General features: G+C 41.6%; 1 protein-coding gene across 6 annotated transcripts in view; it reads right to left on the minus strand.

The window, feature by feature from the left end:
• Window positions 1–24,849, minus strand: part of LOC122562422 (citron Rho-interacting kinase) — a 221,739-nt gene that overhangs the window by 17,737 nt on the left and 179,153 nt on the right. For 3 of the 6 annotated variants that reach the window (XM_088000149.1, XM_088000148.1, XM_088000145.1), the window contains exons 37-46: window positions 22,034–22,203; window positions 21,837–21,881; window positions 21,046–21,126; window positions 16,412–16,547; window positions 16,058–16,197; window positions 9,488–9,580; window positions 8,596–8,704; window positions 7,554–7,682; window positions 5,388–5,468; window positions 1,546–1,624 (exon numbers count right to left, since the gene is read on the minus strand). In XM_088000149.1, coding sequence (XP_087856275.1) covers window positions 1,546–1,624; window positions 5,388–5,468; window positions 7,554–7,682; window positions 8,596–8,704; window positions 9,488–9,580; window positions 16,058–16,197; window positions 16,412–16,547; window positions 21,046–21,126; window positions 21,837–21,881; window positions 22,034–22,203 — 1,063 coding nt within the window. The remainder of the gene's footprint in view (window positions 1–1,545; window positions 1,625–5,387; window positions 5,469–7,553; window positions 7,683–8,595; window positions 8,705–9,487; window positions 9,581–16,057; window positions 16,198–16,411; window positions 16,548–21,045; window positions 21,127–21,836; window positions 21,882–22,033; window positions 22,204–24,849) is intronic. The other 3 variants (XM_088000150.1, XM_088000147.1, XM_088000146.1) reach the window with 1 other exon arrangement.

Here is a 24,849-nt window from a genome sequence, read left to right on the forward strand (position 1 = left end):
GATCTACAGGGCAGAACATGGGGAACAGTGGGCAAGATAGTATTCTTCACAGATCACTTGTGGTTGCTAGGGCCATGTCCTACAATGTAATCCAGAAGCAGTTTTCCTTCTGCAATGATGGCCTAACAGCCATAGCCACATTTTATTTTGTTGAATACTCAAATCTTCATATTGTCTTTATGTTGAGGACAGGTAAGAAGGGCAAAATTTTTACTTTAGCTACACAGAGTGCTGGTTAGGCTACACTTGGAGGATTATGACCAGTTGTAGGAAGGATGTCTTGGCCTTGGAAGGATTCCAGCATAGATTGATCAAAATGATACCCGAACTCAGAGGGTTAAAATTAAAAAGAAAGATTTCACAACATAAAGGAATGATTTGATTAAAGGGTTTCAATTAAATGTAAGAGTAATGGATAGATGTGGATGTGCACAGTATTAAAAAATGAGAGCCGGATCCTTCAGGATTAAAATTAGGAAATACTTATATACGCAAAGGATATTAAAAGATTGGAACACTCATCTGTAAACAGCATTTGATGCTAAGCTTTAAAGTTGTTAATTTTGAAATGGAGATTGACAGATTTATGCTAACCAAAGGTAGGGATATAGGATAAAGTTAGGTATATGATGTTAGGCTGCAAATCAGACATAATCTCACTGACTGGTAGAACAGATTTGAGGAACCAATACGCCTACTTCTATTCCGATATTCTCAGGACCTTTTCTTCTCATGTTGGCTTTCTTTTAAGATATGTTTTCAAAGTGGCTACTTAAAGTAGATTGGGTTTAATGTCTCTACAGATTTTGTTTTGGAGTAGAGGGTGGTGGGGGAGAAGAAAGAAGAGAAGAGAAGATGGTGGAAAACAGAACAGGATAAAAGAGAAGGCAAAACTCTGGTAAAAGGTACCCTTTTCACTGTTATGTTTTCTTTGGTACAAAAGATGCTTAACCTTCTTCGGGAAGTGCACCATCCCAGTATGATTCCTTTATAATGTGTTTTTGTGACGCTGGTCAGCTCGTGCAATGTCAACATCCAGTGAAAAACTATATTTTCCCAACGTAACATTGTCCAAAAGGTGCAGGTCTTGTTTATGCCTCAGAAATGCAGAGCAAATAAAACATAGTGCTGTAAATCTGATAACATGCCCATTAGATTATCATCCCTTGGGTTGGCACTCGATGTTGAGTTAATGAAAATCTAAGATCCTGTCTGGAAAAATTATATTCTTTCCCACAAAGATAAAATATTTGAACAAAATTAGTAAAATAATTAAAGGAAGACAAGTCAGTCAGAGTATCTTCAACCATGTTCAGACTTTGATCATGTAGAAAATTTAGCAAAGGGTTGGTCTTTGTCTGACAATCAGGTCAAATAATGTCTGACCAGGCTCTCTGCTGGAATATAAGGTTGCTGTCCAACCCAACAACCTTTAGCCTGTTAGTGTGCACTTACAGTTCAGCCATGTATTGTGAATCAATTGGAAAACTTCATTTTAAATGGATTTCTCAACATTGATTCCAAACAATTTGATCCAGGACTTACCTGACTGAATTGCGACCTTGAATCTCCATAACCTCTACCGAGTTGAAATGAGTTATAAACAGGTAAGGTTCTCTGTAAGCTGAAACAATCACAAATACAGCACAAGTTGAACTGTCCAGCTAGTTCATTTACAGACCATTGGTAAAATCATAATGAGGTTACTAACCAGAATTGCTTGCAATATGTTACTATGTGCAATCTTGGATTAACACCAAGATTAATTTCCACTGTGAACATCAAGTTACATATAAACTTGCAGTCAACTACTTTGTATACTTGCAGAATAACAAACTGTGGGGTCAAAGCATTATTAATTACAATTTCTGCTGACTCCTGATAAAACTAATGGTTGCAGGGCATATAAACATTAATGAGTTTATAAACTCACACAAATAGAGGCAAATTTTTATTTTGACCAAGATAGTGGAAAGATTACAGTAACGTGCTGCAATAGGAGTACTTTTGGTTTTGGCAGCTTTTATATTTAAAAACAGGTGGTCGGGTTTCTTAAAGTTTTGAAAACTGGGTAGTCAAGTGGAACTGCCAGGTCCAGCAGGCAAGTGTTCATTCAGCACTGTTGCGGATCAATATGAGCAAGAGTGCTTCCTCCCTGTTTGTCAAGGAAACCTGCTAGGATCTCTCACCGTCACCTCCAGCAATCTAATCTCACCCCCTAATCAAATCCCTCTCCTTGTTCTTCAGCTCTAAGTTGACCTGCCCACCAGAACTTCTCGCATGTCACAGATTTTTCTGTCCAACAATCAACTAGCCTCTTAATTTGACTAACTGTAAGAAGAAAACAAATGAAAACATTCAAATAATGTCTTGCTGTTAATTTGCTGGGACTCCCATGCTCCCATGCATTGATACAAGTCCTTACTCTCTTCCTGCAATTATCTGGTTTGCATAACTTACGCCACAGAAGCAGGTTGTTAGGCCAATATTTTATGCTTGGCATGAGCCTTCTCCCATTTTTCTTCATCTAACTACCAGCATTTAATTTAACATGCTTATTGAAAACAAGGTAAAAACAATGACTGCAGATGCTGGAAACCAGATTCTGGATCAGTGGTGCTGGAAGAGCACAGCAGTTCAGGCAGCATCCAAGGAGCAGCGAAATCGACGTTTCGGGCAAAAGCCTTTCATCAGGAATAAAGGCAGAGAACCTGAAGCGTGGAGAGATAAGCTAGAGGAGGGTGGGGAGAAAGTAGCATAGAGTACAATAGGTGAGTGGGGGAGGGGATGAAGGTGATAGGTCAGGGAGGAGAGAGTGGAGTGGATAGGTGGAAAAGGAGATAGGCAGGTAGGACAAGTCATGGGGACAGTGCTGAGCTGGAAGTTTGGAACTAGGGTGAGGTGGGGGAAGGGGAAACGAGGAAACTGGTGAAGTCCACATTGATGCCCTGGGGTTGAAGTGTTCCAAGGTGGAAGATGAGGCGTTCTTCCTCCAGGCGCCTGGTGGTGAGGGAGCAGCGGTGAAGGAGGCCCAGGACCTCCATGTCCTCGGCAGAGTGGAAGGGGGAGTTGAAATGTTGGGCCACGGGGCGGTGTGGTTGATTGGTGCGGGTGTCCCGGAGATGTTCCCTAAAGCGCTCTGCTAGGAGGCGCCCAGTCTCCCCAATGTAGAGGAGACCGCATCGGGAGCAACGGATACAATAAATGATATTAGTGGATGTGCAGGTAAAACTTTGATGGATGGGGAAGGCTCCTTTGGGCCTTGGATAGAGGTGAGGGTGGAGGTGTGGGCGCAGGTTTTACAGTTCCTGCTGTGGCAGGGGAAGGTGCCAGGATGGGAGGGTGGGTTGTAGGGGGGCGTGGACCTGACCAGGTAGTCATGGAGGGAACGGTCTTTGCGGAAGGCGGAAAGGGGTGGGAGGGAAATATATCCCTGGTGGTGGGGTCTTTTTGGAGGTGGCAGAAATGTCAGCAGATGATTTTGTTTATGCGAAGGTTGGTAGGGTGGAAGGTGAGCACCAGGGGCGTTCTGTCCTTGTTACAGTTGGAGGGGTGGGGTCTGAGGGTGGAGGTGCAGGGTCTGAGGGCGGAGGTGCAGGATGTGGACGAGATGCGTTGGAGGGCATCTTTAACCACGTGGGAAGGGAAATTGTGGTCTCTAAAGAAGGAGGCCATCTGGTGTGTTTTGTGGTGGAACTGGTTCTCCTGGGAGCAGATACGGCGGAGGCGGAGGAATTGGGAATACGGGATGGCATTTTTGCAGGAGGTAGGGTGGGAAGAGGTGTAATCCAGGTAGCTGTGGAAGTTGGTGGGTTTGTAAAAAATGTCAGTGTCAAGTCGGTCGTCATTAATGGAGATGGAGAGGTCCTAGAAGAGGAGGGAATTGTCAGAGATGGTCCAGGTAAATTTAAGGTCAGGGTGGAATGTGTTGGTGAAGTTGATGAATTGTTCAACCTCCTCGCGGGAGCACGAGGTGGCGCCAATGCAGTCATCAATGTAGCGGAGGAAGAGGTGGGGAGTGGTGCCAGTGTAATTACAGAAGATCAACTGTTCTACGTAGCCAACAAAGACACAGGCATAGCTGGGGCCCATACGTGTGCCCATGGCTACCCCTTTGGTCTGGAGGAAGTGGGAGGATTCGAAGGAGAAATTGTTAAGGGTGAGGACCAGTTCGGCCAAACGAATGAGCGTGTCGGTGGAAGGGTACTGTTGGGGACGTCTGGAGAGGAAAGAACGGAGGGCTTGGAGGCCATGGTCATGGCGGATGGAGGTGTAGAGGGATTGAATATCCATGGTGAAGATGAGGTGTTGATGGGCTGGGGAAACAGAAGTCTTGGAGGAGGTGGAGTGCGTGGGTGGTGTCTCGAACGTATGTGGGGAGTTCCTGGACTAGGGGGGGATAGGACAGTGTCGAGGTAGGTAGAGATGAGTTCAATGGGGCAGGAGCATGCTGAGACAATGGGTTGGCCAGGGTGGACAGGCTTGTGGATCTTGGGAAGGAGGTAGAACCGGGCAATGCGGGGTTCCCACAAGCCTATTAACTATTCATCATGGTAGCAAGTTTGACGTTCTTAATTCTCTTGGGGTAGAGAAGGTTTTTTTTTAATGTGTGACTTTCAGGTATTTATGCTCCCTACTTTTGGTCCCCATGGAAATGTCTTCACTAAATTTACCCTAAGAAATAATTTTGTGACTTTAACAACTGTTTTCTGGTCATTTCTTAACATGTTCTTTTCGAAAGACAGCACTTCCCTGCTGACGCTTTTGAGTGCTACAACCTTGAACAACTTCTGTCATCTATTGTACATCTTTTAGGTACTTTTCTCACTGTTCTAAATTCTTTCTAATAACATGGAGACTAGAACTGTGCAGCGTTGTCTAAACAAGGTTCGATACAAGTTTAATAATATTTTTCTGTTTTTCAATAACTCCCCTGAAATGAACCTCATTGCATGTGATTTTTGTTAATGCCTTATTAACCTCTGTCACCTCTGGTTATGAGTTTTGTATCTGAATCCCCGGATCCCTTTGCTCCTCTATCCCATTTAGATTTTTCATGTCCAAGCACCACATGGCCCTTTTATTACTCCTACCGATATGTAATACCTTGTACTTATCTGTATTCAAATTCATTAGCTAAAATAAATGCTATTCTGAAGTTTATTAATGCCTTCTTAAAGACATTAGTAATTGCAGTCTTCCTGATCATTTGTGATGTCATGCAATTTAGTGCAGCCTACAAGTTTTGAAAATATACTTTGATTTTTGGAGTTCAAAATTCTATCATTTTCAAGCCATCCTGATTCTTACACGATTCCTGTTTCTAGAACTTTGCTCTCAGAAACTCCGATATACAATTTTGGAAAAGACAATGAGTACACACTTACCAAATGCTAAAGGCAAACGCCTCCACTTCAAGTCATCAGTGCGACTACGCCTTCCATATGAATCAACGATGACACCAAATTCTATTGAGAGTTAAAGAAGATTGACTAAGACAGTGACTTTTAAGTGGTGAAATTGCCCAAGAATTCTACTAAATGCTAATGACAGAGTGCATAGCACAAGAAACATGCTCTGAACAGAGTATAGCTCAAGGAGCCCAGACATACAACTGTGAAATATACATCTATTTCTGTAGAATTTATTTGGTAACTAACAAATTGCTTGAGTTACGAAATTCTCAGTAACTGTGATTTTGGAAGGTCTTATTACTGTTGAAATATTGCACAAAAAAGAGATAACACGACAGACCAAAGATAATTATCTCCGGATTACCACCGGAGACACTTCCAAATTTGTGTAGAGTAAATAGGATTACAAATCTAATGTGTGCCTTAAAAAAAATTGGAGAGAGAGAGAGAAATGGGATCCATTACCTCAGGCCTGAGAAAGAAAGCTGTTCTGTTAGGACAGGCTTCATTTTGACATGGTGGGACCAGTGTCCTGGCAAATCACATTACTAGAGCTGTAGATAGAACTTTAATCTAATGAATTTTGAGGGGGGGGGGGGCGGGGGAGGATTGGAAATAGTGGATTCAATTCAATGGGAGTTTCAAACAACAAAAACACTAAAAATGGGCATAGAGGTGCACAGTAATGAAGAGATGAATAATAAAATATGACAGGAAGTGCAGGAAGCATAAGCAGAAGAGTGGAGTAGAAATGAGAGTCAGAGTAAACAGTAATAGTAGAAAGTCAAAGCTTGAGCCTCTTTATATCTGAATGCATGCAGCATTTCTAACAAGGTAGACAAGTTGATGGCACGAATAGGCATAAATGGATATAAATCTATAGCTATTACACAGAGGTTGTTGCAGGGAACAAGTCAGGGAATTCAATATTCAAAGGTATTCAACATCCTGGAAGAATGAAAAGTTGAAAAGGAGGTGAGACAATTTTTTTAAATAAAGGATCAATGGAGTGATGAATTGTGATATGGATGCAATAAATTGTGATGTGCAATTAGTTTGGTTGGAAATAAGAAATAGCAAGGCAAAGTCATGGCTGGGAGTTATATATATAAGACCTTGAAAATTGCCTCACTATAAGGATAAAGTATAAATCAAGAAATAATGAAACAAGTAAGAAGCACACTGCAATTTTAATCTGTATAGTGACTGGACAAAACAAATGTCCAAGGGTAACATTGAAGATGCAGATCGTATCAGGGATTGTTTATTAGAGCAGTACATTTCAGGAATTGGCTATTTTATATAAAGTATAGATTCTGCAATGTGTTAAGAGGTAGGATTAATAAGAGATCTCATAGTTAAGCATAATTTAGAGGGGATCGATCAAAACGTGGTAGAATTGCAAAGTAAATTTGACGGACAACAACTTGGGTTTCAAACCAAAGTTCTCAACTTAAACAAGGGCAATGAAGAGTAATTACAGAGGTATGAATAAGGACTTTGTGAAGTGCATTGGGAAAACAAATAAGGGGAAGATGGAAAAGCTGCACCAGATATTTAAGATGATATTTCATAGTTCAGAAAAAATGTATTCCAGTCAAAGAGGAGGACTGGCTGAGCAGAACGAACTAACTGTGATGAAAAAATGCAATCAAGGAGAACATACAATATAAAACTAAGGCTTATAATGTGGCAAAAACTAGTGGTCGGCCCGAGATTTGAGAAATTTTCAGGACTAACGGCACAGAAAGCTAACAAAGGCAGAGTTAAAAGTGATTTTGAAAGCAAATGAGCAAGAACTTGGAGGTAATTTCATCAGGTGTGAAAAGGTTGACTTAACAAGATCAGCTAAACAGGTAAGAGTGCATTAGAGTTTAGATATTTAAATGTAGATCTGATGCAGAAAGTTCCATGGTAAAAAGGAAATCTTTACTTTCCGATGTTCTGTACCCATGTTCTGATGCTTCCATTTTCTTGCAAAATCTCTTAACGTATTAGAAATTTAGCATTTGCATGTAAAGGAAATAAATTGCCGTTACATCAACATGCACATCAAAATGCTTTCTCTCAACTATAAATGTTTCAAGGCAAGAATCTTTCTAAAAGAAAGAAGGGCACATCAATGAGCTCATTATTTACCATGAAAGCAGAGCAGAAACTCCTCCTTTTGCCCACTGGTATTCACCTGAGCAATGGCAATTGGGAAACTGTGTGAAGATGCAGCAAAAATAGCAGAGGCCAGGGTCATGTCATTCTTATCCAGAAATTCTGCAGGCAGAGACAGAGGCAAATTTATAGCTCTCAATGATCAGGAATCATTGTCACATTCACCAGAACAATAAATACAAGCTCTTTTAGCAAACAAAGGTTTTTAATAAAACTATTCTAAACATATACGTAAAGGCTGTCCAACTCTGCAAGGGATATTTTTAAAAAGAATTAAACATATTTGAACATATAGAAAGAGAGAGCAGAGGAGCGTGCAGTTTAGTCAATTAGTCTAATCCCACACTGCTCACTCACCATACCTTGTAATAATCCTCATGTTCAAGCAGCTATCTAAATGCAATAAATATGAATACATTAGAATAATAACTACAAAATCTTAGACTTCAAGGCTCTGGTGGTCAATCAACTTGATGGATTCTGTAGCACTGACTTGCATTGGTGAGGATAGTTCACTGCCTGGTTTAGTTGCTTGATCTCAGGTGTGAGATCCACACAATTGCTCAGTGTTCCCAGACAATGAAAAGGAGAGAAAGAAAGAGTTAACTTGGGTTCCTTTGGCTGCAAAATTTTGACACCTGCTGGAAATTGATAAAGTTAACTTTGAGAGTAATGCTCTAAAAATGCTGAATAGTCTGCCAGTAATTACTACTGTACGTTATGACAAACAGTGACTTGGTGCTGAGTCCTACTCCCAGAAATAGACAGCAGTTCCAGCAGAGAAGGCAGAAAAATGGAAAGTTTAGACAATATTTTTCATTGATTATTTATGCCCAATGGAAGTGAGATTAACAATAGAAGGAAAGGAACTCCACCACAGTATGTGTATATTTATATCAATATTTCTATACTAATAACAAACAATCTGGTCTCAGACCAGATATTGTACAGGTGAGATATAGGCAGAACTATTTTGCAGGAATTAGTCCATCTGTTATACAATTGCTGTTCTTACCTTCCAGCGTATAGTGCTTCATCTCTATCTCGTAGAACTTGTTGGTACCAATGATGATGCTATACCCAGTGAACTGGATACAGCTGCAAGGCTCAGATGTTTCGATCTCCTGTAGAGAGCAAAGGAGATGATATTAGTGATTTGGTACATTTCAATAAATTACAAAAACAAAAGGTTCAAATGCTCAAAGAGGAAACAGTGGAAATGTTTATAATGACTGCAAATAGTACAAATGCCACCTTCAGGAGGCCCTGCAGCAAGTTAGATAACTAATTTAGATATTGAGCAAGGGGGAAAGACGAGTACCAAAAGGGAACAAAATACGTAACGTGAGGAAGCAAGCGGCTCGGTCACCTATACCCTGGGGTGTATTGGCAAGTAACTGAGACAAAGCACAAAGGAAGCCAGCCAAGGTAAAATTGTTCTAGGATTTGGAATTACAAATAAATGCCATGAAGTAAGACCATATTCAACTGTTGTTTCCTTCACCCAATGGCCAGGTGTGCTGAGAATAATTGCCAGGGCAGTACTAATTGACATGAATTAAATGTGGGGCATTCTGTGGATGCACTGGCATTACTGTGCATGGAATGTGATGTCAGCAGTGTATTCATGGTCAGTTGACATTACCAACCCTGTCTGTATACTTTCAGGAGGTGGTCAACCATTTCAGAGTTCAGAATAATTACTAGTTTTTAAAAATTTATTAAATTTACCAGTTCTCAAAAATATGGTACATTGGCCAGATCTAATACTTTAAGAATGTATGACAGATTGATAACAGTTGGCATGTGGGAGAATTCCAAAGCATAGCATGTTCACAGTAAATGGATTAATTATTCTTATTCTGGGTTTTTACAGGTCTTTTTATTCATTGCATTAAAACACTCACTTTGCGAATGGCGAAGCTGTCAAGCCCATCGTTATAACGTAAGATGCACACTTTGTTTGGCATTGCTGCACAGATACATGGTTCAGCCTCAGTCTGCAAAACACAAAATATCTACTGGGTAAAAAAAACATGTTAGTGGTATTTGAGAAGCTGAAGGAAAGTGACTTATATTTGAAAATAGACCAGAATTTCCCAGCATCTGAGGAGCAGACTTCCGACGTCCCCAACAGTACCCCTCCACTGACACTCTCTTTCGTTTGGCTGAACTGGTCCTCACCCTTAACAATTTCTCCTTCAAATCCTCCCACTTCCTCCAGACCAAAGGGGTAGCCATGGGCACCCGTATGAGCCCCAGCTATGCCTGCCTTTTTGTTGGCTACGTAGAACAGTCCATCTTCCGGAGTTACACTCCCACCTTTTCCTCCACTGTACTGATGACTGCATCGGAGCCACCTCGTGCTCCCGCGAGGAGGTTGAGCAATTCATCAACTTCACCAGCACATTCCACCCTGACCTTAAATTTACCTGGACCATCTCTGACAATTCCCTCCCCTTCCTGGACCTCTCCATCTCCATTAATGACGACCGACTTGACACTGACATTTTTTACAAACCCACCGACTCCCACAGCTATCTGGATTATACCTCTTCCCACCCTACCTCTTGTAAAAAATGCCGTGCCGTATTCCCAATTCCTCCGCCTCTGCCGGATCTGCTCCCAGGAGGACCCGTTCCACCATGAACACACCAAATGGCCTCCTTCTTTAGAGACCGCAATTTCCCTTCCCACGTGGTTGAAGATGCCCTCCAACGCATCTCATCCACATCCCGCACCTCCGCCCTCAAACCCCACCCCTCCAACCGTAACAAGGACAGAAGCCCCCGGTCCTCACTTTCCACCCTACCAACCTTCGCATTAACCGCATCATCCGCCGACATTGCCGCCATCTCCAAACGGACCCCACCACCAGGGATATATTTCCCTCCCTCCCCACCCCTTTCCGCTTTCTACAAAGACCATTCCCTCCGTGACTACCTGGTCAGGTCCATGTCCCCCAACAACCCACCCTCCCATCCTGGCATCCTCCCCTGCCACCGCAGGAATTGCAAAACCTTCCCACCTCCTCCCTCACCTCCATCTAAGGCCCCAAAGGAGCCTTCCACATTCAAAGTTTCACCTGCACATCCACCAATATGTCATTTATTCTACCCGTTGCGGTCTCCTCTACATTGGGGAGACTGGACGCCTCCTAGCAGAGCGCTTTAGGGAACATCTCCGGGACAACTGCACCAATCAACCACACCGCCACATGGCCCAACATTTCAACTCCCACTCTGCCGAGGACATGCAGGTCCTGGGTATCCTCCACCGCTGCTCCCTCATCACCCGACACCTGGAAGAAGAACGCCTCATCTTCCACCTTGGAACACTTCAACCCCAGGGCATCAATGTGGACTTCAACAATTTCCTCATTTCCCCTCCCCCCAACTTACCCCAGTTCCAACCTTCCAGCTCAGCAGTGTCTTCATGACCTGTCCTACCTGCCAATCTTCCTTCCCACCTATCTGCTCCACCCTCCCCTCTGATCTATCACCTCCATTCACCTATTGTACTCTGTGCTACCTTCTCCACCCCCCCGTATTTATCTGTCCTCCCTGGAGGCTCCCTGCTTCTATTCCTGATGAAGGGCTTTTGCCCGAAATGTTGATTTTCCTGCTCCTCAGATGCTACCTGACCTGCTGTGCTTTTCCAGCACCACTCTAATCTAAACTCTGGTTTCCATCAACTGCAGTCCTCACTTTTGTCTAGAATTCCCAGCTACAAAAGATATAATGTTTGACTATGGCATGAGTGATTTCAGTATTATGGCAGGGGTAGAAGCCTCATTGCAGGGATCCAGTAACTAGTGGCATAATCAATAAATGTAAATCTTTAGGAAGTTAAAAGAAGCCTGGAACACATAAATGCATCAAGAATCAATGCCTCAGTTTCAGAAAGTTGTGCCATGAATAACTTGTGTTTAAATAGTCTGGTAATACCTATTCATGAACGCAAAACTAAATGCAACCATTCAGTTTGCAAAGAAGCAACTCTTAAGGGAAATTGAAATTGCGTAAAAATTCAACACCACCCTCTCATGCACCTCCCAAAAGATTTGCTGTTCCCCTACAATCGAGGTGCAATCTGAGCAGAACCAGTTAAATTCAGTAAGACAATAGGCCAGTGTTTGAATCTTTTGGTTCAAGAGTTCCAATCCATATTTTGAAATGAGCAACCTGGTATTCTGCCATGAGTGGAAATAATGAGCAAGCTTGCTAGTACACTGTCAGTTGAGCTCTGGGACAGGAGCTCAAAGTTAGACGTTTGATCAAATTAGTTCTCAATTTCAACAACATTCACTGCCCTTTCCTTCCTGTAAAGGTACATTGCAAAATAAGGCTGTGTTGTCCCCATCAATTCCTACAACATAAAATTGTGTGAAATTTGACAGACTTTGAACCACATTTTTATGGGGAAGCAAATACAGTAAGGGGAAGTGAGAGAAATGTAACAAGAGTAGGAATCCAATCGTCCTGCCAAAATTAATTGCACAACCTTGTTGTAATCCTTTCACCCTCAATCTCACATTTGGCCAGTCAAACTGACAGGCTGGCCATCTATTAACCTCCAAAATAAGTGGCAAAAAGGCCAGTGCCAGGACTCCATAGACTTGACCCTGGTGATCAGGGAGGGATGGATGAAGTGATTGGAGCTTGGTGGGGATGATGCAATATGGTAGTGATCGGGCATGTTACCATGACTGGCACAGCAGAGACCAAAGGCTTCCTTCAGATGCTGGGAGAAACACACCTAATATTTTTGGCCAATAAGGGGTTTTGCAATAGGCACAACTTTCTCAACTGCTAGCTCCCGGTTCCATTTCATTTGTGGGCTTTCCAAAAATGGGAAGAACACATGACAACTGTTACACTGAAATCAGCCTCCCGATCACACTGAGAGAACTGAGTTTAAAATAGATCAAGTGTTTTAACAGACCACCTATTTCTATAGAAATTACTGGACTACAAACACAGAATGGGGCAGATTCTCATTTTAACTTTTACAAATTCACTACCTTCAAGTGTTCAAATTATTTAGTTAGAGATGTCATAGGATTGGTTTTGCTGCTGAAAGAGATGATGTTCTTGCATTTGCCAATAACATACACCAGATCCAAAAGACTGAAACAATTCCTTTCCCAAAAAGCAACAAATCTCTGCCCACAGTGAATATTTAGATATCCAGATATGTAGATAATTGGGATGCCTTCTGGGGAAGGTGGGACCTGTACAAGAAGGACGGGGTTGCATTTGAACTGGAAGGGGACCAATGTCCTGGATGGAAGGTTTGTTCGAGTAGTTCAAGAGGGTTTAAACTAGTATGGCGGGGGGGGGTTGCGACCTGAGCTGTATACCGGAGGTGAGAGTTGATGCAGATGAGGCAATAGCAAGAGATAGACCAGCTAGTGGGAAGGATTTTCCTGGGAAGGAACCAAGGGATCAGTTAAAGTGTGTTTGCTTTAACGCAAGGAGTATCAGGAATAAAAGTGATGAACTTAGAGCATGGATCAGTACCTGGTGCTATGATGTTGTGGCCATAACAGAGACATGGGTTTCTCAGGGGCAGGAATGGTTGCTGGATGTTCCAGGGTTTAGAGCATTTAAAAAGAATAGGGAGGGGGGAAAAAAGAGGAGGGGGTGTAGCACTACTAATCAGAGAGGGTATCACAGCTACAGAAGCTTCCATTGTTGAGGAAGATCTGCCTACAGAGTCAGTATGGGTGGAAATTAGGAACAGCAAGGGAGCAGTCACCTTGTTAGGGGTTTACTACAGGCCTCCCAATAGCAGCAGGGAGATTGAAGAAAGCATAGGTCGGCAGATTTTGGAAAAGTGTGGACGTAGTAGGGTTGTTGTAATGGGTGACTTTAACTTTCCCAATATTGATTGGAACCTCCTTCGAGCAGAAGGTTTGAATGGAGCTGTTTTTGTAAGGTGTGTTCTGGAGGGTTTCCTAACTCAGTATGTTGACAGGCCGACGAGGGGAGAGGCCATTCTAGACTTGGTGCTCAGAAACGAGCCAGGGCAGGTATCAGATCTTGTGGTGGGAGAGCATTTTGGTGATAGTGACCACAACTGCCTTACATTCTACATAGCTATGGAGAAGGAGAGGATTAGGCAAAATGGGAGGATATTTAATTGGGAAAGAGGAAACTATGATGCGGTTAGACATGAGTTAGGAAGCATGGATTGTGAGCAATTGTTCCATGGTAAAGGCACTATAGACATGTGGAGACTGTTTAAGGAACAGTTGTTGCAAGTGATGAATAAATATGTCCCTCTGGGACAGGCAAGAAGTGGTAAGATAAAGGAACCTTGGATGACGAGAGTGGTGGAGCTTCTCGTCAAAAGGAAGAAGGTAGCTTACATAAGGTGGAGGAAGCTAGGGTCAAGGTCAGCTCTAGAGGATTACAGGCAGGCGAGAAAGGAGCTCAAAAATGGTTTGAGGAGAGCCAGGAGGGGGCATGGGAAAGGCTTGGCAGAACGGATTACAGAGAACACAAAGGCATTTTACACTTATGTGAGGAATAAGAGAATGGTCAAAGAAAGAATAGGGCCGTTCAGGGATAGCATAGGGAACTTGTGTGTGGAGTCTGAGGAGGTAGGGGAAGCCCTAAATGAGTTTTTTGCTTCTGTCTTTACGAAAAAAACGAACTTTGTAGTGACTGAAACCTTTGAAGATCAGGTGTGCATGCTGGAATGGATAGAGATAGAGGAAGCTGATGTGCTGAAAATTTTGTCAAACATTAAGATTGACAAGTCGCCAGGCCCGGACCAGATTTGTCCTTGGCTGCTTTGGGAAACGAGAAATGCAATTGCTTTGCCACATGCAAAGATCTTTGCATCCTCGCTCTCCACTGGAGTCGTAGCTAAGGACTGGAGAGAGGCAAATGTAATTCCTCTCTTCAAGAAAGGAAATAGGGAAATCCCCAGCAATTACAGACCAGTAAGTCTCACGTCTGTCGTCTGCAAGGTGTTAGAAAGGATTCTGAGGGATAGGATTTATGACCATCTGGAAGAACATGGTTTGATTAAATGCAGTCAACACGGCTTTGTGAGGGGCAGGTCATGCCTCACAAACCTTATCGAGTTCTTTGAGGATGTGACTAGAAAAGTTGATGAGGGTTGAGCTTTGGATGTGGTGTATATGGACTTCAGCAAGGCATTTGATAAGGTTCCCCATGGTAGGCTCATTCAGAAGGTCAGGAGGAATGGGATACAGGGGAACTTAGCTGTCTGGATACAGAATTGGCTGGCCAACAGAAGACAGCGAGTGGTAGTAGAAGGAAAATATTCCGCCTGGAAGTCTGTGGTGAGTGGTGTTCCACAGGGCTCTGTCCTTGGGCCTCTATTGTTTGTAATTTTTATTAATGACTTGGATGAGGGGATTGAAGGATGGGTCAGCAAGTTTGCAGATGACACAAAGATTGGAGGTGCCGTTGACAGTATAGAGGGCTGTTGTAGGCTGCAGCGGGACATTGACAAGATGCAGAGATGGGCTGAGAGGTGGTAGATGGAGTTCAACCTGGATAAATGCGAGGTGATGCATTTTGGAAGGTTGAATTTGAAAGCTGAGTACAGGATTAAGGGTAGGATTCTTGGCAGTGTGGAGGAACAGAGGGATCTTGGTGTGCAGATACATAGATCCCTTAAAATGGCTATCCAAGTGGACAGGGTTGTTTTGGCCTTCATTAACAGGGGGATTGAGTTTAAGAGTTGTGAGATCTTGTTGCAGCTCTATAAAACTTTGGTTAGACCGCACTTGGAATACTGCGTCCAGTTCTGGTCGCCCTATTATAGGAAAGATGTGGATGCTTTGGAGAGGGTTCAGAGGAGGTTTACCAGGATGCTGCCTGGACTGGAGGGCTTATCTTATGAAGAGAGGTTGACTGAGCTCGGACATTTTTCATTGGAGAAAAGGAGGAGGAGAGGGGACCTAATTGAGGTACACAAGATAATGAGAGGCATAGATAGAGTCGATAGCCAGAGACTATTTCCCAGGGCAGAAATGACTAACATGAGGGGTCATAGTTTTAAGCTGGTTGGAAGAAAGTATAGAGGGGATGTCAGAGGCGGGTTCTTTACACAGCAAGTTGAGAGAGCATGGAATGCGTTGCCAGCAGCAGTTGTGGAAGCAAGGTCATTGGGGACATTTAAGAGACTACTGGACATGCATATGGTCACAGAAATTTGAGGGTGCATACATGAGTATCAAAAGGTCAGCATAACATCGTGGGCTGAAAGACCTGTTCTGTGCTGTACTGTTCTATGTTCTAAATATCTTATTGCCACACAGAGGACGCACTTATCCTTATTTGGCAGTTAGTTAAATCTTACATATGTTTACTCAAATTAAGATCACTGAAAATCCTGGATGGGAACAGAATCTTCAGTAAAACTGGAGAATACTACACCAAGTTTAAGACAGATATCTGTAAATACTAGTGGTTAAAAGTTACAGTGGTGCTCACTTTCCCTGCTGCAAACAGATGGCATCCTTTCAGGCTGTCAAAGACTGTAGGTACAAGCTCAGGTTGGCCTGGCAGGTGAGACTGAGCTAACGACTGTTTCACCTTCTTAACATCCACCAGACAGAGGGTTCGCTCATCTCCTGCCAAGCAGATAAATGAAATAAGCTATTAGAATGTGTCTGTAGTATGAAGGGTGTTTTGGAGGTATTTAATTGAGAGATTTTGTAAATCCAATGTAAAGAAAAGTACAATTAATAAAGTTTAAAACACCTTAAAAGACAAAACACATCTGGTCACCCTAGTTATGGACACTTGGCACAACTGCTTAACATACTGAAACAAATCCATAAAAACCTGCAATCATGACGAGTCGTTCAAGCTCCTTCAGGATATGAAGCTGGAACACTGACCCCACACCAGGGATGTGAACCAGGGAGTTCTTCACAACATTTAATGAATATAGACCTTCCTCTGTACCAACCAGCACAATCTGTAGATACACAAAGTCATCTTTTCTCAGATAAAGATAGTGTAAATATATTCTCCAATAACTTACCGCAATCAGATATCAAATAACAATTATACACTTGATAAGAGTGAATCCTAAGCCAAGCTTGCTTTATTCCAGCAGAAAATTATGATTATAGTCACCATCAATAGATGTATAATAATAATTTTAATTTATATAGCATCATTAATGTAAAATACCTCAACACACTTTACAAACAAAAAATGTTATTTAGCTATAACGTGAGTCATTCCGACAATGACCAAATGCTTGACATGAGTGGCACAGGTGCAGCATTTAAAATGGGAATGTTCAAGAGGTCCAAATTGGCAGAGAAAAGAGAGCCTCGCATTTATATAACACCTATCACAAAACACAGAGCATTCCAAAATGCTTTCCAGTTAATGACATTTGTTCTGATGTGTAGCCACTGTGTAGTATAGGAAATGTGGCAACAATTTGTGTATAGCTAGCTCCTGGAAATATCAAAAATGATAAATGACCAGATAATCTTTTTATGTTAATTGAGGGACAAATATTGTGCAGAAATGTTGGATTACTTCCTACTACTTCTGCGATGTTATACCATGGAATCTTTTATAGCCATTGGATAGGTGGACAGGATCTTGTGACAGTGTTGCTTTGAATATCAATCTTGACTTTTCTGTTCAGGTCCTGGAGTAAATATTTTAGTCCAGAATTTTCTGAGTCAGGAGCCAATATTTAATCACCAATCGATTTCACAATGAGATTAAGAAATTAAGTGGCTATTATCACACTGCCGTTTTCAGAAGCTTGCTGTGCGCAATTTGGCAGATACACTTTTAAAAATTCATTGGTAGGTTGTGGGAGTCTCTGGCTGGGCCAGCATTTGTTGCCCATCCCTAGTTGCCTTTGAGGTGGTAGTGGTGAGGTGTCTTCTCGAACTGCTGCAGTCCATCTGCTGTGGGTTGACCCACACAATGCCATTAGGGAGGGAATTCCAGGATTTGAGCCAGCAACACTGAAGGAATGGCGATATATTTCCAAGTCAGGATGGTGAGTGGCTTGGAGGGAACTTGAAGGTGGTGGTACTCCCATGCATCTGCTGCCCTATTTTCACCACTCAATTTAGATGAATTGTTGTTCATACTTCTGCATATCCTTACTAAAGTTAGGAAAATATAATTTGAGACCCAGGTTATTCTCCTTTAAACTGAATTTGCAATTCTATCATGTTGTGATCATTAACCCTGGAATATCCTTGCACAAGGGATCTCTTATTAAGGCCACCTCTTTGCACATTACTAAATCTAAAACAGGTTGATTATAGATAAGTTCTGCAATGTATTACACTAAAAGATAATTCCTGATGCACTCTACAAATTTATCTTCTTCGTTACCCTTGCCCATCTGCAGTTTAAAAATCACCCATAACAACTGCGGAACAACACATGGCAATCAGCAGAAGGTTTGTCACAATGTAGTTTAACTTTTTCACTCTGCAGTTAATATTAAAGTCTCCAAGGGCACTCCCTACTGACCAGAATCCAGAATTTAGTTTTAGGTATGAGGTGTATTCTCCTGGTGTGGCTGAGGGCACAGACTGTAGAAAGGATACTGATGTAGGGGAACACCTGTTTATTCCACTCCAAGCCACACATTAGCAACATCTTGGCTTGGTATTATATCATGGGTTTGGGAGGTGCTGTCTGAGGAGCTTTGGTGAATTTCTGCATCTTATAGGTTGAACACGCTGTTGCTACTGAGCAAGTTAGGTGGACTGGCTATGCTAAATTGCCCTGTAGTGTTCAGGAATGTGTAGATTAGATGTGTTAGCCATGGGAAATTTAGGGTAGGAGGATGAGTCTTTGCACGATGCTCTTTGTAGGGTTGCTGTGAACTTGTTGGGCCGAATGGCCTGATTCCACACTGTAGGGATTTGATGGGAAAGGAATGAAACCAGACATGGACTTCTGGATAATGGCAAACACGTCTCTCTTAATCCAAACTGACATCTGAGGAATTGTGCTAAAGCTAGGATGTGTGTTCAACTGATCCATCAAGGAACTGTCTGGTGTGGTTACACCTTACAAAATGTACCAGACACCATTGTCACCATTTCTAAGGTAAAAAGGTGGCTGCTCAGTGATATAGAGGCTTAAGATATAGGAGCAGGCCTAGGCCATCTGGCCCCTCAGTAAGATCATGGTTGAATTGCCCCTAGCCTCATCTCTTTTATGCTCGGTCTGCACAGTCACCAACTTCCTGATATTTCAGAAACCTATGTCCTCGCTAAATATTTCAGTGATCCAGACTCCAAAACTCTCTTCTGTACAGAGTTCCAGACATGCACTTTCCTCTGGGAAAAGAGATTCTCTCACTTTTTAGGTCTAAGTAAGTGTCCCTTATTCTGCAACCACATCCCAGCTCTCTGTTTTCTGTGCATCAACCAACCCTCAATCCATGCGAACAGATTACCCTCAATACTGTCAGCTCCTAAACTGTGGAAAACATTTTACGTGGTATCTTATCAAATGCCTTCTGAAAATCCAAATAAGCATCATCTATTGGTTTCCTTTTATCAAATATGCTTGTTATATCTTTATAGAACACTGGCAAATTTGGCAACCACGGTGCCCATTCATAAAACCTCGGCTGCATTAGGGTTTTCTAAATTTTCTGCTATTTTTTCATTAATCGATTCTAGCTTTTCTCAACCACAGATGTTAGGCCAAATAGCCAACAGTTTTCTCTTTTGCCTCCTTCCCTCTTGAACAGGGCCATCATATTAGTGGTTTTCCAATCCACTAGACCACTTCTTGAATCCAGTGACATTTCCTTTACCCTATTTTCACCACTCAATTTAGATGAATTGTTGTTCATACTTCTGCATATCCTTACTAAAGTTAGGAAAATATAATTTGAGACCCAGGTTATTCTCCTTTAAACTGAATTTGCAATTCTATCATGTTGTGATCATTAACCCTGGAATATCCTTGCACAAGGGATCTCTTATTAAGGCCACCTCTTTGCACATTACTAAATCTAAAACAGGTTGATTATAGATAAGTTCTGCAATGTATTACACTAAAAGATAATTCCTGATGCACTCTACAAATTTATCTTCTTCGTTACCCTTGCCCATCTGCAGTTTAAAAATCACCCATAACAACTGCGGAACAACACATGGCAATCAGCAGAAGGTTTGTCACAATGTAGTTTAACTTTTTCACTCTGCAGTTAATATTAAAGTCTCCAAGGGCACTCCCTACTGACCAGAATCCAGAATTTAGTTTTAGGTATGAGGTGTATTCTCCTGGTGTGGCTGAGGGCACAGACTGTAGAAAGGATACTGATGTAGGGGAACACCTGTTTATTCCACTCCAAGCCACACATTAGCAACATCTTGGCTTGGTATTATATCACTATTTCTTCACTGTCACTAAGTGAAAACCCTAGAACTTGGTCATAGCATTGTTGGAATGCCTAAAGCCCAAGGATTACAGCAGATGAAGAAAGCAGCTCATGCCACCTTCTCAAAACAAAGAGATCAACAATAAATGTTGGCCAAGCTAGCAATGCTCATATCCCACAAACAAGTACAAAATAAAATCCTGAGAGGAGTAGATACTGGGAAGTTGTAGGGGAAGACTAGATCTATGGAGTCCCGATTATTACTAAGAATCAGACTTTTTATTTCCTCTAAGGGCAATAGTCTGTGGACTTGCGTTCACCAAATCATAATATGATGTTACCAAAAGGTAGCATCGAAATGGAAACTGAAGAGGGTCAAAGTCTGTTCCTTGGAATCCTGGAAATAATTGGAGCAGGAGACAAAGCCAGTGTGGAAAGTTCTCTGAATAGGTAAGAATGAAATCGGAAAAGAACAGACCTGCTCAGGAGGTAGACACTGGAGCTGTGTTAAATAGGCACAACTGCTGAGGGATAGGTTACCCTTGTTACAGTCACATAGGAAGTCATTTGCAACTTTTGTCAATTTTCTATTAAAGTAGGAGCAGAAATCTGATGAGGTGTTCATAAGTGAAGGTCTGAGATAGATGGCAATGGATTTGAGAGGCATCAATATATTCAATAATGCTGTAGAGCAAAGGAAGTTTCAAGAAGGATTGGTAGCTCAAAAGGATGAAAGAGTTCATGAGAACAGAATCAAAAGTGAGTGGAATAGTATGTGAGGAGAAAGAACTATTAATGCTTGATTCTGGCATGCATTATAGTGTTGCATTCTTCCATTACATTGCCCATATAACCATAAAGTCAAGCCTATTTCTTTCCCTACCCATCTCAAAATAAAATCGTCCTAAACTATTTACCAAACTAGCTTTTTGTGGAGGAGGGACATCTCAGGTTCTTGTTTGACACTATCCTCCGATGATGATGATGATGATGCCTGTATTTCCACAATATACTTCTCTACATGTAGAGAATGGATCATGCAATAGCCACAGGAAGGATCCAATTCCTCTACCTGCCAACATACCTGTTCAGTGAGTGGCACAGTGCAGTTTATGTCCAAACGGTCATCTCCCTCCAATTTCAGCAATGAGTTTCCTAATAGCTTCTGCAGAAATTAAACAACAACATTAGTGTGCATACACAACACATTTACAGAATTTGCATAATTTGAGGAACATATACAGGGGTAGAAATAGGAGTAGGGCAGAGGAGCGAAGGGTAATGATACAGAGGTCAAGGGCTGTTTTTAAGCAAACACAGATATCCATTCAGACCTAGAAACTCACCTTATAATTTTAGGCAAGGATTGACTTCTTTCTAAATCAATCACTCCAGCAGTTAGACAGGATAACTCAGACACAAAGGAATGGGAAAGACCAACAACAAAAGGGAATCTGGAGGACAGGGATTATTTTGCAGTTATATGCCATTGAGCAATGATTAGTGCTGCTTTCAGAAGAACCTCCAAGAGAATGGTGTGTAGATACGTTACAAAGTTTCCTGGAAAGCAAAAAGTTGCCCTTCTCATGTGTAAGCATGCATGTTTCACAGGGGTGCAGAGACAACATCCTCACAGTTGTGTGGTGGATCTTGCCTACATTTCCTTGAAAGCTGCAAAAATTACTGTTAAAACAAGTTTTTTAACAAAAATCAAATTTCAGAAAGACCTGCAAAGCAGAGGTTTACGTTTTATGCTTAATAATTTTAAATAAATACTGGCTTAGTTGACGAGCTTCAAAGATTCAAGTCAGAACTGTGCAACAGGCTATGTGGCAGCAAGCAGGAAAGGCACAATCAAGTGTGCAAACGTTTTACCTTCACCAAGTGGGAAAGATCTTCACATCTCTGGGTTACTTCAGCCTATTGTGTAGTGACAAAGGGTCATTCCAGGTTTATGGTACATGCTTATTTAGGCACATAAATAACATGGTAAACAAGTCAAATTACTGTAAATAAAGAAACCAAGCTGTGATGAAAGAAGCATGAACAGACACTATTTACTGAATACGTACAGCAGCTGTCTCTGCTTTTTCACATGATCTTCGCCCACAAGCCACAACAGACTCCAATACATTGGCCCAACGCTGTTTATCTGGGAAGCTTGGAGCCAGCATGTAGAGTGTCTGACCAGGCCAGCAGGTTGTGTGGGGCTGGGACTCCAACTTTAATATGTAAGGCACATCTAAAACGAAGAAAAAGCTGATTGAGAGAAAGAGAATTGAAGCAAATAATAATTCAAAGCTATCACTTGATACTTCAGGATACAACTAAGCTATTACTGGAAATATTTTTGGGATTTTCCTTTTACTTCCAGGACATGGTTGAGTTAATGCCCCATCATTTGGAGTCTCCTTCATCCTTAAAAGGTGAAACATCTTCAACATTGCATTTGATTGCTGCAAGTGATATGTGTTGGAAGGCTGATATTCTTTAAAGATATTTTTGATTCATCTCCAGGCATTACATATAAATTTATTATTTACTTCCTTGCTCATCAGTTGATTTCATGGAAAAATATCCAACCTTTGAAAAATTGTGGCAAATAAAATTATACGAATGACTTTTGAAAAGGGGCCAGAATGAGTGTGTGCATTCTACTTGAAGGATAAAAGTAACTCAACAATGCTAAGAGCTTGGGCATTGTAAATGATAAAATATGCAGCTGAGAATTCACAAGTGATTTTAAGACAGTTCATCAATTTAGTTAAGCAGCAACCGTTTGAATAATGTATAATGAAATAGAGAGGATGGGAGTACACAATTCATGACAAGTGGAAGTGGTTTATTGATCCTGGCACAAGAACAGACAGAGTGTGGAGTGTGTGGATTTTTGTAGCTTGTGGTAGCAGTGTTCTGCTCAGCAGTTGAAGCTCTTACCCCAGTCTTGCTCTATCTTCCTTAGTCTCCCATATTTACATAGGCATGCTGAGAACAACGTTCCTCCTAACAAACACATCTCGGAATACTCATCAATATACTTCACTCCTAAGGGCTGATAGTTTTACCTTAATTCAATTACATTAGTCCAATGCAAGTTAATCATTGATTTGAATTTTACTAAATGAGTATAGGATAGGTAGGCAAGATATCAGGGTGGTCACCTCTCACCTTGCCCATCACTTATGCTGAGGTCACCTTTTCTTTATTAGCCTTTACCCTCACTGACAGAAACATCAACACTGAATCAGGAGACATTGACATTTCTTGTTTGTGCATTTTTCCAGAGAAAAGTAATGCCATCTAAGACAGTTTGATTTAGAAATTAGAACTTCAGCTTAGATACTCTATTCATACAGGTAGCAACATAATTTTGCCAATATAAAAAAAATTCTTGATTAGCACTTACACAGTGAAATCTATACATAATTCTTTCTTCACAGAACACACAAAATGGCAAAAATTTAGTAATTGGTTTCATAGCCCTGACAGTAGTTCAGTGAGTTATGGAAACTCCATTGAGTCAGTACCTTCCTGGCTGTCCAGCAGCTACTTAGTTGCTTTTGGAAATCCTATTTCTTTCTCCAAGTACTAGCAGCTAATCAGAGGCCTAACAGAGCCACTGGGAACAGTGGTTACTGTTACACAATCCTCATACTTGCAAATTGAGTCCAGGATTGGGGGTCTAGTTAATCAGGCCTTGATTCGGTGTGGACTATGCAAAGGCACTCAGCAGAGTTTCATCCTCCACCTTGCCCACCACTGGGAAATGCCATGGTGACAGAAGGCAACAGAGTTTTCTCCCCTTCCTTCTCTCACTGCTTTATGGAACAAGTATCTCTTAAACGAGCCTTAGAGGGCTGATAAAATCTAGCCCATTAAACTAAATGGGATTTAGTTCTGTATGACTCTCTGGGTGGCTTAATTAAGCTGTATACACTTTATTTTAAAGTAATATGTGGTCACTTAATTCTTGAAAATGGAATCCAAACTTCACCACATCTGTCATCATCTATGTTAAGTGATTTGTGTGCATATACCTATTAACAGCTAGTAATACTCATTTAATTATTTATCTTGGTTCCGAATCAAATTGCAAGCATTTTTGGCACTGATCTACAGTAAAAAGTTTGAAAATTTTACAAGGTGTGTTCAGAATGAAGTTCTTTTCTATTCATTCAAATTCTTGTGCTGAAATATGATGCTTCTAGATACATGTGGGGCTTCCTCTTAGAATTGAGCATGTCGAAATAAAGGAAAAGCAGTCTTGCAGTGCAGGGCTACCTGTTAGAAGAGGAAGGAGGAGCAGAAGGGTCCTCAATGAGGACGACATATGTGCCAGTGGTCTTCAGGCAGTAATCTAATCTCAACTTTAAATGAGGACCATTTTATGGGATGCTTTCATTTTTACAAACTAATGTCGCCTCACATGCAATCTCAAAAGACAGCAACTTAATTCCTGTTTACCACGGCTGTCAGGGTGACCTTGGCTGTTAAAGTTTGGCTTCTTCCAAGCTGCTACTGGAGAGATATATGGAAGTCACTGAGACTCAGCAGAGATACAGCAATAATGTAATTTGCCACTTCTACACACAAGGTAGCAGGATATACTTGAAGTGTGGCGTTCCACATGATTCAGAGTAGCACCGATTGCATGAGCCTCATCAAAGCTCTGCTACTGAGGATTGTCAGTAAGGCTTGCACTGTGTCACACTTGTATCTGCTGGAAACGAAATATATTCATACTAGACTCTGTTCTTTGCAGACAGACAGAACATGTACACACACTGCCTGTTTTAAACTCAACAAAATAGGTGACAGCTGTTCGCAGGTTCATTCTCCCTAAAGAATCAGTCACCCTGTCTGGCTTAAAATTTAAATAAAGCCTGGC

This window comes from Chiloscyllium plagiosum, unplaced genomic scaffold, assembly GCF_037043375.1.
Source record: "Chiloscyllium plagiosum isolate Xiang-an unplaced genomic scaffold, Cpla_swu_hap1 HiC_scaffold_24, whole genome shotgun sequence".
Lineage (NCBI taxonomy): Eukaryota > Metazoa > Chordata > Chondrichthyes > Orectolobiformes > Hemiscylliidae > Chiloscyllium > Chiloscyllium plagiosum.